At 33.0% G+C, this 15,549-nt stretch overlaps 1 protein-coding gene across 2 annotated transcripts in view; it reads left to right on the top strand.

Moving 5' to 3' along the window:
• LOC124082292 (UDP-glucuronosyltransferase 2A2) overlaps positions 1-15,549 on the top strand; it is a 48,900-nt gene that overhangs the window by 12,356 nt on the left and 20,995 nt on the right. The window contains exon 2 of one of the 2 annotated variants that reach the window (XM_058574054.1): positions 1,178-1,807. In XM_058574054.1, coding sequence (XP_058430037.1) covers positions 1,178-1,807 — 630 coding nt within the window. Of the gene's footprint in view, positions 1-1,177; positions 1,808-13,232; positions 13,996-15,549 lie in introns of those variants that run through there. The other variant, XM_046428754.2, reaches the window with a different exon arrangement.

Below are 15,549 nucleotides of genomic sequence, written 5' to 3'. Positions count from 1 at the left end.
TCTATACCCTTGCTCTGAACCAAAGAGTTTGCAAAGTAGCTTTGCAGATATGATTGCCAATTTACAAAGTAATTCAACAAATTGGTGTTATTATCTCTCATTTATTCTTGAGCAAGTTTAAGCTGAAAATGTTGAGGTAATTCTCTAGTCTGATAGCTTGTAAAAGAATAGTTTTAAACCTAGGGGTACAGGGTACTGTACTTAAGAATCCTCCTAAATTAATCTACTCCACAGCTCTAAATTAAAAAGGCTGTGTCGCCCTTTAAAAAAATGTGTATGAAGATGTCTTATAGAGAAAGTGAAAAATCTTTTGTAAGAAGTGAATAGGATACAATGATAATTTCTTTTAGAGCAGAAAACTGTTTTCTATCAAATGTTTCGAAATTTACTCCATCATGGAGTCGATCTAAAATATCTTGAAATGTTTGAGCAAACATCCTTTAAGTGAAGGATGTTATTTTTATTTTTCTCCAAAAATATGACCTATGGGGAAGTGACAATAATGTTGGTTCAGCAATTAATAAAACAAAATGCTAGATTATAGCTCCAGTTGTACTACTTTATCATACACTTTCGGATATGGAACTCAACCTTTGACTTTGTTACCCTCAAAATGAAACAAATAATTTCTGCCATACAAGATTGTGAAAAAAAAAACTAAATAAGATAATACATGTAAAGATGCCTTATAATGTAGACAACCATCATTTTTGTCACAATGGCTTATATAATAAAGGATTCTAAATTTTTTTTCAATCTAAATTTGGGAAATCTATATTAAAGATACGTTTTATAAATAATAGTTATTATCTGAGAGTACATGTATACTAGGCTTATCTCCTCCTTGATTCTTTTTCTCAAAATAGGAGTAGATTTCATTTTTATTATTGGAAAAATCATTTTATACATATAAGAATTTGAATTATATTGTTTTCCTTTTGACCTATAGATCAATTGACCTGTGAATGAGTATATTCATCACATTAACCATTGTTTTATTTGAAAAAAAAATCTACCTAAATATACATGGAAGGTTTCTTTTCATCTTAAAAGATCTTCAGTAGAATGATTTCCCTAGTGAATATCACCATGTCTAAGAAGTTTGTCCAGCTGCTGATTTTAAATCTTACTTTGACTGAAATTGTTCTAAGTGGGAACGTGCTAATTTGGCCTACAGATTGTAGCCATTGGTTAAATATTAAGATTATAATAGAAGAGTTGATTCAAAGAAATCACAGTGTCACCGTACTGGCTTCATCAGAAACTCTGCTCATCAACTCCAGTCCTAATTTTCCTGTGAAGTTTGAAGAGATACCTGTTTCTTACAAGACAAGAAATCTAGACTCCATAATTGAACATATGATAATGCTGTGGATAAACCACAGACCAACTCCTTTCACAATGTGGACTTTCTACAAAGAACTAGGAAAACTCCTAGATACTTTTTTCCAAATTAATATACAAATCTGTGATGGTGTATTAAACAACCCTTCATTAATGGCAAGACTTCAGAATGGTGGTTTTGATGTGTTGGTAGCAGACCCAGTTACAATCTGTGGTGACCTTGTTGCTCTCAAATTAGGAATCCCATTTATGTACACATTAAGGTTTTCTCCAGCCTCAACAGTGGAGAGAAACTGTGGGAAAATCCCTGCACCAGTGTCCTATGTTCCTGCAGCCTTGTCAGAGCTCACTGACCAGATGACCTTTGGTGAAAGGGTTAAAAATACATTATCTTATTCTCTACAAGACTATATATTTCAATCCTACTGGGGAGAATGGAATTCATACTACAGCAAAGTACTAGGTAAGTCTCTAAAATTATCTTTCATTAATGACTCCAGATATCTTTCATTTTTATTGTCCACACAGCAAAAAATTTCCATCCTTGGATGCATAAGCAGAAGTAATTGGACTTATTATATCTCTATAAAATTCCCTATTGTCTTTGGATAAATTCCAAAAATAAAATGAGATGGTGGTATTAAGTTGTATGCTATTCTCTGTCTCTCTCTCTTTCTCTCTCTCTCACCCGCCACCCTTGGATACTGGGGATTAAACCCAGGGCACTTCACTGAGCTACATCCTCACCCCTTCAAATTTTTATTTTTTAATTTTTAGACAGGTTCTTCCTAAATTGCCAGGACTGGCCTTGACCTTGTAGTTCTCCTGCTTTGGCCCCTGAATAGCTAGGATTGCAGGCATGTGCCACTGTACCTAACTGCTGATATCTCTTAATGGAAATAATGCTGTGTGTTTTAAGATAACAGTTTCACAGTGTAGTAATAAAACTTCAAATATATAAGTATATTTACTAGAAAAAAATATGACATTGCCCCCAAAGTGGTCTGAAAAATATTTTGAGGTAATAAATAATTTACTTTCTCTTCTTTAGTCTTCAGTCTTTACTTTGTAGAAAAAAACTCAAAAAACTTAAAATTAGATATTAAAGAACCTGACAATACTCTACTCTGCCTCTCAGTATCCATCATTAGGGTTATTGGTTTATGTGGGCTAGTGAGCTCTCAAAATAATCTTTCTGTATCCTTTAGCAAGCCTCAGGTTTCCTTACTTCATAGATTTCTTATAAGAATCAAATAAAATAATGTCAATTGTTGAAATAGTTATGGTGTTTTTTATATCACTTTTCTTTCTCTCATGAGCTTTCATTCCTTAATTTTTTAAAAATTTATTTTATTCTAAATGATTTTTACTCCATATCTGTCAGTATTACCCAGGGATGTTACTTAGTAGCAGAGATTAACAGTTTAAGCTACCAGTTGTACTTTCTTACTAATATAATGTACACAACCATATCCTTTTCTGCTCCTTTTGCTCTCACTCCCTACCTTCCTCCTTTCTTTTCTCCTTTTCTTCCCTCTTTCTTTTGTGGACTTTTTTTTGAAAAAAAATATTTATTTAACCCCAATATATTATCTGTCAGTTTTCTAGGTATTAGAAACACAACAATGAGCAAAGTAGATAAAATCTCTACCTCTATAGAGCTTACATTGTAACGAGAGGAGACAGTATAAAATAAACACATAAAATGTAAAGGATGTCAGATATGTATATATGCTATATAGTAAAAAAAAAATGTAAAACAGAGTTCTGGAATATTCTTCAATCATCATCACTTAAAATTTTTAAGTTTTCCATAGAATTTGTCTAGAGAGAAGATATTGTACATATCACACATATAAAATGTGTGTAAAGTAATTAAAATTTGCTTATGATTTTGGAGGGATAGCAATTAGAATTTTGTAAGTAAAATCATATATTTTGTGTTCCTCAACTATATTTTGGGAGACTTTTAAATTTTATATACCACAAAAACACATTTTGATTTAAATTAAGATGTTATTCTCCTGATTATTTCTCAAGATATCTGGAATGTATTCTGTAATACTTATCACTGCCCATACGTATATCACATACTGACTATTGGAGTACTAAAGAAGATAACAAAACACTTTCTTTATAAGAAGATTACAAAATCAAGATGGTGAAGGTCTTGGAAAGCCCCTGAGGTTCTGGGTTCTGGCTACTCTTGCTTACTGTCTAATGAGCAAGTTACTTAACTTCTAATTTAAGTGCTTTCTCGTTATCAAAATGGGGATAATAATTTTACTGCATTATTTAAGAAGTTAAATATGATATATGTGGAATACTGTGTCAATTATAATGAATTATGCTTATATTGAATCCTTTTTTTTTTTTTAACCAAACTACTCAGGGGCTTTTAAATAACAAAGTGTTAATTACACTACCATGGGGCTCTATACATAGGAAATTGTCAGTAAATACCTTCAAAACCTAAATGGCCTCTAGTTTGCAATAAAGATTTTTTTTTCTCAAAGGAAGTGTAGACAAATTATATAATCTGTGAAAAAGCCTTTGTAAAAGAAAAAATTCCCAGCTTCTCATGTTTACAAGGATAATAATCTAATTTCAGAAATCCTACCTTTTAAGAAATTAAATATCTTATTTACGTAAATCTCTTATGCTCCTCATCTTACAAAAATATTTGAATAACCATAACTGTCTTAAATACTTTATTTTAGTATACTGCCAAGAAGAACTAGTAAAATCTACTTTGTCTTATTTCACAATTTCATTGTTGAAGTATTAGCAACATCCTGTAAGTAGACACTGATACTGAAAAAGTGCAGATATCTTAGATTTTATATTATTGTGTTTGAACACAGGAGATTTAACTGGTCAAGTTTCTGTGGAGTTTTCCTTACAATGGTTGTTTTTCAGTTTTGTGTGTGAAAAACAGACAAGGAAAATGATATGTTTAACCATGCTAAATAATAATTGCAAATGTCTTAAAGACGAGAGATAAGTAGCAAGAACAGAACTAACCACACTGATCCAGAAGCCTCTTTTCTGTATTAGGAGATCTTAAATCTTATGGATGAAGTGATAAAATTAATCTCTGTTTTCAAATATTCTTCAAACAGCTAATGAAGAAGGAATATTAGGGAATGTGAAAATCATTGCTACCCATATCGAGAAGTAAATTTGTTACCCAAGTCCTAGGGGAGAGGCCCAATTGTGGGGATGCCAACAAATCAGGTCCAGCCACTTTTGTCAAAAACCAAGTGAAAAAAGTAATGGTGAAAAACAGGAAAGGAGTTGTAATCAGTGTAGCTTCACCAGGAAGATGAGGGTACACATGTTCTTAGCCCTGTCTTCCAAGGCACTGACAGGAGCTTCCGAGGTAATTATTATTTAGACAAGGTGAGCCAGAAATTGCATAATTAAGCAGCAGTCTTGGCTAAACTGGTAAGGTTGACCATTATCTCAGGATTGGTCAACTGGGGCCTTGTCAATAATAGGAAAGTTACTGTTACTTGGGGGTGGTTTCACCTCATCGTAATATGTATTTGATCTGAACTGTTGCTCCTGGGATCCAAGGTGATGCTGAGCAAAGAAGACAGGCAAAATTGAGTCAGATAGATCAAGCTTGTTATCCTGCTTTTAATGACCTAGTAGACCTTTGCAGACCCAGGGAAGAATCTAAGTTTTTCTTACAAATCTATTAATAAATCTGCCTCAGTCCAAGTGTCTGGTGTGAAACCTTCAAATTGCACTGTCTGATCTCTTTAGAGATCAACTTCTGAGAGATCTTTGTACAGTACATAGATAGATTTCACTTGGATAGTATTTTTTTTAAAGAGAGAGAGAGAGAGAGAGAGAGAGAGAGAGAGAGAGAGAGAATTTTAATATTTATTTTTTAGTTTTCGGCGGACACAACATTTGTTTGTATGTGGGGCCACACGCATGCCAGGTGAGTGCGCTACCACTTGAGCCACATCCCCAGCCTACTTGGATAGTATTTGAGGATGAGTTTTGCTAAGCTATAGAAAGGCTGAGTCCTGGATACCAAAGTGAAAGTGGTTAAAAAGATAAGGCAACTGGAAGATCCCACTTTGCCAGTTCTTCCTGGCAGTATAGTAAGATAAAATATTTAAAATATTTTTAGTTTGTGATCCGCCAAGAATATCTGATCCATTTTTTTACTCAGTTATTTTTGTGGGTACTGCTCTTACATATTAGGCCTTTTTTTCCAGTTTCCTTTTTTTTCTTATTTTTTTATTGATACATATCAATAAAATTACCAAAATTATCTTTTTAAAAATAATTACCTTTATAAAATTACCTTTACCTTGACCAAAGGACTAAATTTTTAGTACTTTTTAATATACTGTTTGACATTCAGTAAAAGGGGCTTCTTTCTACTAGATGTCTTAACAAAAGAGAAAGTAAACATCATAATACAAAGCAAAATCTAGTGTATATTCTTTATTTCTATAGTATAAACATTTCTCATTTCTCATTGTTTTTCAAATGTATTCTCTATGAAAAAAAAGGCAAACATATCCTTGCAACAAAACTATCATTGCTTATAATGTAACCACTGTTCTATGAAAAAAGGCTGAAATTGTACAGAGACTGTCTTAAACCTATCAAAATAGCTACAAGCACGTAAAGAGAATTAAGGATATTTCTGTTTCCTGTATTATTTGTAGATAACCTTCCAACATAAAAATTTTGAAAAATGACTTTATCTCAGAGACGAAAATTAATAGTAACACCATTAGTGCTATAAATTTGGTCCTTAATTGCTGTGGTTTGGATAGGACTTGAGTATGTCCTCCAAAATTTCATGTGCTGGAAACATAGTTCCAGTGTGGCAGTGTTGAGTTGATAGATCACTTAAGAAATGGGGACTAGTGAAAGGTTCTTCCACTAGTGGAAGGTTCTTGAGTGACTGGGGACATTGCATTATGTAATATAGTTCTGGAGGAACCAGGTTAGTTTCTGTGAGAGCAAGTCAATATAAAAAGAACAAATCTAGTCCCTGTGCCCCTCTTGCTCTCTGCCTTGCCCTGTGATTGATCTTTCCTTCTTTCATGTGACTCTTCCATGATTCCATCCACCATTTGGTGATGTAGCCAAAAGGCCATCATCAGAATGTGTGGGCATTAGACTTGATCTTGGGCTTTAGTTTCCCAAACTGTAAGCTAAGTAAATACATTTTCTTTAAATATTACTTGGCCTCAGGTATTTTGTAATAGCATTAGAAAATAGAATAAGACATAACTTTTGTGAAGACTAGTTTTTACTTTTGTTATGATATCAAATCATCTTTTGTATTTTATTACTAAAGTAGCTATCTTGTCCTTTAAGTCACATTGACTTAACATCTTTAAATTTATTGCATGCTGTTTTTACATTTTCAGAGACTAGAATTTTGTTTATTCTGTTTGCATCTTGAAAATTAACCATTAGACATATTTATTACCTTTTCTGTCTTTTAGAAAATGAGCTCAAAAATGGAAGCTAAATTAGAAAATAGTTCTACAAATGAAAAGAATGATTATATTCATTATATATACTTAGGAATTTATAACCACTGAATCTTTTCTTTATAATAATATTGTTGAATTTTAGTTTATGTGAAAAATATAGCAACTACATTTTGAAAGCGATAAAGATACAGAAAATTCTTTTTAAAAAAACTGTATTGCATAACGTGTATTCTGGGTAAGATGGCCTAATTAATCTGAACTTGAACAGGAATGCTTATTTTTGTTCTCTTCGTCATTCATTAAGTTAAATGTTGGCACTATTTATCTTTACCAACAATTACCTATGGGGGAATTGTCTATTTTGATATTTAATTCACTGAGTCACTTGCTTACAATATGATTGTAATTCTATTTTATGTTATGGTAGTGCAACTTTAGTGAATGTAATATAAGTAGCCTTTTAAAAAATATTGTTCTACTTTTATTGTTCTGGAAACCTTGTGTTTGTGATTAAATCTATCTTCTGGATGGTGAGAAGCACATAGGTCTATGATATGAGGCCACAAAGGTAGGAGCTAGCCACCAGTGAAACTTGCCAGGGATGACCCCTAGGACAATCTCACTCATGGAGATGAGCAAGGCCAGCTTAGAAGTGCTCCATCGTGCCTAAATCAGAATCATGAGCTAAACAGAAAGTTGTTTTAAGACAGTAAGAATTTGGTTAGTTTGTGATGCAAGAACACTCCTTGATGACTTCTAGTCCTGATTGTTCCATATAGCAATCCTAGAAATCTGCTTTGTTTTCATCTTTATATAATCACTGTATTTTCTACATTTCTGTATCCAATGGTGTCCTATAAATATGTAACAATTGGTTCTACCTGTGCTAAACGAAAAAAAAAAAAAAGAAGGCAGCGTTTTCCAAATAGCAGTATAAATCCTTCCATGACTAATTGCAAGCTGCTGAGATATTTTGATTTACATATTTCAGTTTAATGGCACAACATTATGTTTTTCTTCTCTATTGGTTTTTGTGGATCTTATAATCACATAGATTTTCAAAATAGCATTTTTAATTCTGTTATGTTTTGGAATCTGGTCTCTATTTTTCAGTATCAATGCCAGGATACATATGGATCATTGTTACTACTTTTCACAATATGTTAACAAAATAGTATCATTAATTCCATTTTTGTGGATGATAAAATAAAAGTTGAGAGAAATGATATAACTCTCTCATTAACAAACATTTGTCAAAATGACAAACCATTTTGCAGAGTATGTGAATGGAAGTATATTTACATCCAAAGTCCACATAACTGATCTCACTTCAATCGCCAAGTGGCTCAGTGGTTTTATGATTAACTCAAGCCTGAGCTATCTGCTTTTTAAAAATAAATCAATAAAAAGTAAAAATTAATTTGAAATTGAGACGGGTAAAACTGATTTTCCTTTTTAGAATAAAAAAGAATGTTATATTTTTGCAAAATGGAATACTAGAGAAAATTATCAACAATTTTAAGAGAAAAAAATAACTACAGTGGCAACTGTTGATAAATGCTCATTAAAACATTTAAAGTCACATTTAAATCTAAGAACTAAGTTTAAGTAAAATAACTTCAATGCTGTTTTTTGAAATTTTTATTTTACTCATATATTCAAGATCAAGGGAATAGTATTTTACACAGAAAATTCCTTTGTGATCATGAAATAAGTTCTGTTTTACTGAACTATCCACAGTGTTGTATTTATCATTCTTACATTGTTCTGATTCTAAAATAAATATCATATACTTAAGATAATATTATATATTATGTGTTATATACTGTATATGTCACATATGGATGTTCTACTTTTTTAATTTTATTTTTTAATTTAAATTTCTTTTTAGCCAATGTATAAAATATAAAAATTGTTCATATTTGTGAGGTGTGCTGGGGTGACTTGATAAATGTATACATTGTGCAATGTTTAAATCAAGTTAAATATATCAAACTCCTCAACATTTATCATTTCTTAGCAGGATGAGGGACACATGCCTGTAACCCCAACAACTTGGGAGCCTGAAGCAGGATCACAATTTTGATTCTAGCTTCAGCAACTTAGTGAGACTCTGTCTCAAAATAAAAAGTAAAAAGGGCTCTGAATGCAGCTCAGTGGTATAGAGGCCCTGGGTCTGGTCCCCAGTACCCCCAGCCCCCGTATGCTCTGCACACACAAATACTATCATTTATGGTGAAACTATTAAACTCCTTTCTTCCAACTCTTTGAAATATACAGTACATTTTCATTATCTACAGTTATCGTGCTGTGCAAGAATACCACAACAGAATTCTTATTAAAATATTATGTATGTATGTTATGCACATAAGTGTGCATACACACACATACACATTTATACATATATACACACAAATTATTTATGTTGGGTATTTATATGTGTATATCCAATATCATATGTAATGACATGTTCTTTGAAAAACATCACATATAGTGCATTTATATACATAATTGCTTAGAATTTTAAAATATGTGATTTATCTCACAGAACAACATATTGTTGTTTTAGATATTTGCAGATAGTTTTCTATTCTGAATTATCTGTTATTACTTTATTGCTTCATAGTTTCCAGATTTTAAATAATGCCATATTCTTTGGTTATAATCATTTACTCGATTTTATGAACTATTGCAAAACTGGTTATTCATTGTGTTTAAAGTATATTTGGTTTAAAGTATATTACCAATACTGGCCAAACACTACAAGAAGATTGAACTCAGGGGCACTCGACCACGTAGCAACATTCCAGTCCTATTTTGTATTTATTTAGACACAGAGTCTCACTGAGTTGTTTAGCATTGCCCTTTTGCTGAGGCTAGCTTTGAACTCTTGATCCTCCTGCCTCAGCCTCCTGAGTCACTGGAGTTCAGGTGTGTGCCACTGTGCCCCACCCTCTTATATTAATTTTAATGTCAGCATACACATCTGGTCACTTATGATCCAACACTAAATGGGAATTTTATTTTGATTTACATACAATTTATACTTTCCACATACCTGTTTTCCATTATTCAAATCCACTTATTACTACTACATTAAATTTTGCATTCATAATTTTTAAAAAATATATAATGTTATCAGAACAGTGTTATAAAGATTCATGTATTTGTTTAGATGTGTTACTAGTTCATGGAGTTTCATTAGTATATGATGTGCACACTCTGTCAAGTGCCACATGACTCATTTATTTCTTCTTTTAATGGCATCTGAATTCTTTCCAAGTTTTACACTAATAGCTTGTTTCCCTGTACTATAATTATTTTCTATGTAATTAATTACCAATCTGTAATGGTTATTCTTTAGTTGAATGGTTAAGTTAGAGACAATATGGATGTTTAGCTTTAAAAAACAATGCTGAGCCAGGCACAGTGGCACACACCTGTAATCCTAGCTACTCAGAAAGCTGAAGCAGGAGTGTTATACCTGTCTCTTGCTTTAGCTGACCTTAAGATATTAAGAATTATTTCATAGTAAATAGTACTTACTCATTTAATTTGCAATTTTATCTGTGATAAATCTTTGAAGCTAGGATCTAAGTTGTTGCTTCCTCTGCTGCTTCTTCTTATTCCTCTTCCTCTTTTTTTTTTTCATTGAACCCAGGAGTGTGTCACATCCGAGTTATTTTATGTTTTTTTTAAGACAAGGTTTCATTAAATTGCTGAGGTTGGTTTTGAACTTAAGATCCTCCTGCCTCAACCTCCTGGGGTTACAGATGTGCATCACCATGCTTAGCCACATCATTCTCTCTCTCTCTCTCTCTCTCTCTCTCTCTCTCTCTCTCTCTCTCTCTCTCTTCTTTTTAGTTATACATGACAGCAGAATATAATTTGACTTATTCATACAATCATGGAGTACATCTTATTCTAATTAGGATCCCAGTCTTGTCATTGTACATGATGTAGAGATTCACTATGGTGTATTCATATATGTACCTAGGAAAGTTATATCAGAATCACTTCTTTTCTTGCTTGTATTTTAATTGAATGAAAATCCATCTCAGGGTGGCTTGTGTTAACAAACCATAGGGAGGATATTGTTGTTCCACACAATGCCAACTCAAAATAGGTAATTTTCCTTGCTATAAACCTGTGTGTACTGGTATTCACCTGTAAAAGTGAGGGTGTATCTTGGGAGTACAGCATTAGTGACTGTATGTGTAGAGTAGGGAGCTTGCACAAGCCTTTAGGGTTTCACACTTCGTCACCCCTGAAGCACCCTGTGTACCCTTTGCAAGAATAGCTGAAGTTTTGGTAAAAGCTTGTGCTTCAGAATTCCTGTTTTTACTCGTTTTTGAGAGTCTGCTGATTTTAATTTTGTCCAATCAAAAATAAATTTTATAAGATCAATTCTATATTTTATCCAATCTTTTAAATGTTTCAGTTTGCTATAAGAGAAAATATTTGCATTCCTTTAAATTTCTTTTAGATTAACCAGAGCTAGATCTTAAGTTTTCTCAGATAATAAAATAATTTAGAGATATTTCTCAAATAATATATAAAATTCAATGTAATATTTGTATGTTATATATTATTCTTCTTTGACTTTGCTTAAAATATTTTATAGCACAACATGAACTTTGTCATAGTGTGTAGATAAATTTAGTTTTCCCCCTCCTAATTGTATCTCTATTATCTTTTACAAAAAGGACTCTTACCTTCTCAGATTATAATGTTACCTCTATTTTCTTAGAGTACTTTTATGACCCATGTCTTTGGCGATATTTCTGAGTTTTTTTTTTCCTGAAATGTGTTTTATCAGCTACCACCAGAAATGCTACAAATTGTAGTCATACAACGCAATAAAATTCCCTAATCTTTGGTGCTAGCTTTACTATTGTATCTTATAAATAAATCTATTCTGGGTCTTCACTTTAGCAAAATAACAAAACTTAAGATATTGAAATTTCAATAATTTGCCTCTTTCACCAAATATTATAACTGAATTTAACCCTTGATACAATTAATGTCATGCTTCATAGAATGCACTTACATCAGTATTTTTTCTTCAAAATTATACTTTCAACCCATTTAAGGACTTAACTAAAGCATTATTTCATCATTGCCTTCTTTCAGCTGAACAACTTCCTCCAAGGATTTTTCTCTCCTACCTTCTAAGATTCACCTCTCTTATGTTTGTAGAGTTAGTGTTGTTAAAAGTGACTCAATTGCTGAAATAAAATGTGAACTCATATTTAATTGGAACTATATTGTGCTGGTTTCTTTGTGTCCTGTCATTGTATAAAACTGACAATATCAAGTGCTAAACATTGTTAAATGTATGAATATTATGAAAAAGGGAGAAATTGAAGTTACATTAAAATATGGATGGCTAACTGGATATAAAAACCTATATTTCTAATTTTCACCTCTCTCTTGAGATTCAAGTATTTATAAGTCAAATATATGTATATCCACTGACATGTCTAATCACTAACTCATATGTGGCAGGTCAAAAATTTTTGCCCTAGCCATTCCTACCTTTGTATTTCATGTCTTTTTGAGTCATTGTTCTCTGTTCCTCAACTATAAAAATGAGCCTTTCCTTTCCTTTTCACATAAATGTTGATCCCCTCTCACTTCTCATTAGTCCTAAGAACTCTCATTCTAAACTTTCCATCCAAAAACCAAGATTAAAGTTAAAAACTGAAACCAGAGAATAGCATTAAATCTCACCAAAGACTCTTAAAAATTCCTTTTCCACACTTTTTCTATGTCACCCTGCACTCCATACATACTAGACTAAAATGACCACAATTTCTGCATTATCATTCTTTATCTTGAATTCTTCCTTTCCTCTTGAGTAAGTATCTTCTGCCCATTTTGCTTCTAGGCACAGATGCTATGCCTGTTCCAGTTTCAGAAGGTTTTCTGATTCCTTTCACATAAAAGTGAGGCATCTTTCTCTGGAGTTCTAAAACAGTATAATAGTTTTTTGATAATTAGTATTTACCTCCTTTCATTATATAATATGTCTTTTACATACTAGAATGTAACCAATTTTAAGGCAAGACCTGTATCTTTATATTTCCCCATATTATCACTTATCAGTTTCCATAAGATCACCATACTATTTACTGAACTTCCTTAAATGCATTCTTCTATTATACTTTGAATTATTAATCTGAAGTATCAAATTTTTGCATATTTTAACATATTTAATACAGAATTATTAGAATACTGGAATAAATTCTACACAAATGTTTAAAAGGTTCTTATCATTCAGCAAATGTCATATAGGTGCTGCACCCAGGCAATAGGATGGGCAAAGTTCTGTGCACATGTGTCCTTTCCTACTTTTAGAAGTTAATATTTGACTTGTTTCTTACCACAGTTTTTACTTAACCCAGTGAGCACTCCACCACTAAAGAACAGTGCAGAGGAGACATGGTCATGATGTTTGAGAAATGGGTTTCGACAATTCTTTTCTTGCAGTTCTGCTGGGCCGGCTGTGGATTCTGTGGGAAGGTCCTAGTGTGGCCCTGTGATATGAGCCATTGGCTCAACCAAAAGATCATTCTTGAGGAACTCCTGCAGAGAGGACATGAAGTGACAGTTTTGACTTCTTCACAGAATCTCTTGGTTGACTATGAAAACTCTTCTGGATTGAATTTCGAGGTGGTCTTTGTGTCACAGGACAGAGAAAGTGCAGAGAAAAATCTAGAGGAGTTCTTATATTTGGCTGTGAACATCATGCCATCATTGTCACTCTGGCAATCAGCAAAATTATTTCAAAACTTCTTTCTTCAAGCAACTGAATATTTTGAAGAACTCTGTCAGAAAGCAGTTTACAATCAGTCCCTCATGGAGAAGCTCCGGGAAACCAAGTATGATGTCATGTTTATAGACCCTGTGATTCCCTGTGGGGAGTTGGTGGCTGAGTTGCTTGGGATCCCTTTTGTGCACACGATAAGGCTCTCCATAGGCAACACTGTGGAGAAATACTGTGGGCATCTTCCAGTTCCACCTTCCTATGTGCCTGCTGCCATGGGAGGACTAATAGACAGAATGACCTTTTTGGAAAGGGTGAAAAATATGATGTTTATATTCTTCTTTGACTTTGTGCTCCAGCAATATGACTTTAAATTTTGGAATCAATTTTACAGTGAAGCATTAGGTAAGAGACTCTGCTGCTCATGGTATACTCGTATCCAAAGACCTTTAAGGTAGCCAAAGAAAAGCCCAGAGAATTGTAAGAAATACATTTTTAAAATCACTGATTTCTACATAAAACTCTGTAAGTTTGGTTTGTTAAACAAGTTAGGTAAGGAAGACAAGAAGACAAGATTTTTTTTTCTTTTTCTTTTCTTTTTGCCAGGGGTTATTCCTTTTCTCCTCCTCCTCCTTCTCCTCCTTCCTCCTCCTCCTCCTCCTCCTCCTCCTCCTCCTCCTCCTCCTCCTCCTTCTTCTTCTTTTGTTTTTTCTCTTGGGACTGAACCTAGGGGTACCTTATTACTGAGGTATATACACTTTGCTTTTTATTTCATTTTAATTTTTTTTCTGAGGGTCTTGCTAAATTATGGAGGCTGTCCTTGAACTTGTGATCCCCCTGCCTCTGCAGGAATTAAAGGTGTGTGTGACCACCCTGGCTGGTTACTCCTTCTTTATAAGTGTTAGGCTGTTTTGTAAAATACCTTGAAATTTAATAGATCGTTAAAATAAAAAAATGTTAGTCCAAGGGAAGAAGACTTTTTTTTTTTTTTGGTCAGATATAAGATAATAAATACTTCCAGGACATTGAACTTCTTTTTACTATGACATTTGACTTTTTATTGGTTAAGGAGGGGGGAAAAAGAAAAAAAAATTGCAGTGTTTGTTATAATAAGAAAATCTTTCATTATGCCAGTAATAAACTGAAATGTGAGCTATTTGGGGAGTGGAATCAAATTCATTATAAAATTGACTTTATCTGAATTTTGTTTCATAAATTTTTGAGAATAACTTCTTATTACTCTCAAATTTATACCATTCTCCTCTTGGACCAGCATACCTACCATTTCCATGTATCTCATAAAGTAGGTAGAAAACGTCAGTGTATGTATCTCATAAATTAGGTAGAAAACTTCAGTGTGTCCTGTGAACTGCTTCACAGAGTTGGTCATAATGAAAAGTTTCCTAGGATACTTTACACTTCAGAGAGTATAATACAGAGAGTTGAAAACTTAAATACAAAACTCTAAAAAAGTTTATTTCTTGAAAGTTTAAAAATGTAATGAACCTTTTATTTAGATGGTAATATTCATTCTACTTACATTTAGTTGTTTACCTTTTTCTAATGAATGATGTTACTTTGTTATTTTCGTCTGAATCCATCAATTGAAGCCTTACCCTTCAACTCTTTTTTGAGAATCATGAGGAAATACCAACTTCCAAACAAATGACGACACAGAATATTAAAAACACTAGCTAATTTAACTCCCCAGTTGTGTTAATTTGCTAGGGCTTCTATAACTAAGTACCAGAGACCGGTGACTTAAAAAAAATGTATTTTTTTCCAGTTCTGGAGGCTGGGAGTCTGACATCAAGGGCTGCCAGGGTGGCATGTTCTTGGGGCTTCTCCCCTCTTGCAGATAACCTATCTTCTTATGTATGCACAAGGCATTTTCTGTTGCATCTGTGTGTCCTGGTGTGTCTTCCTCTTTCAAAAGGATACTGGTCATATTGGATTAGG

This window comes from Marmota monax, unplaced genomic scaffold (assembly GCF_021218885.2).
Source record: "Marmota monax isolate L192 unplaced genomic scaffold, Marmota_monax_Labrador192_F-V1.1 WCK01_AAM20220418_F8-fsc00132, whole genome shotgun sequence".
In the NCBI taxonomy this organism is placed as follows: Eukaryota; Metazoa; Chordata; class Mammalia; order Rodentia; family Sciuridae; genus Marmota; species Marmota monax.
Note: the sequence above shows the minus strand (reverse complement) of the source record. Positions and strands in the feature narration are given on the sequence as shown.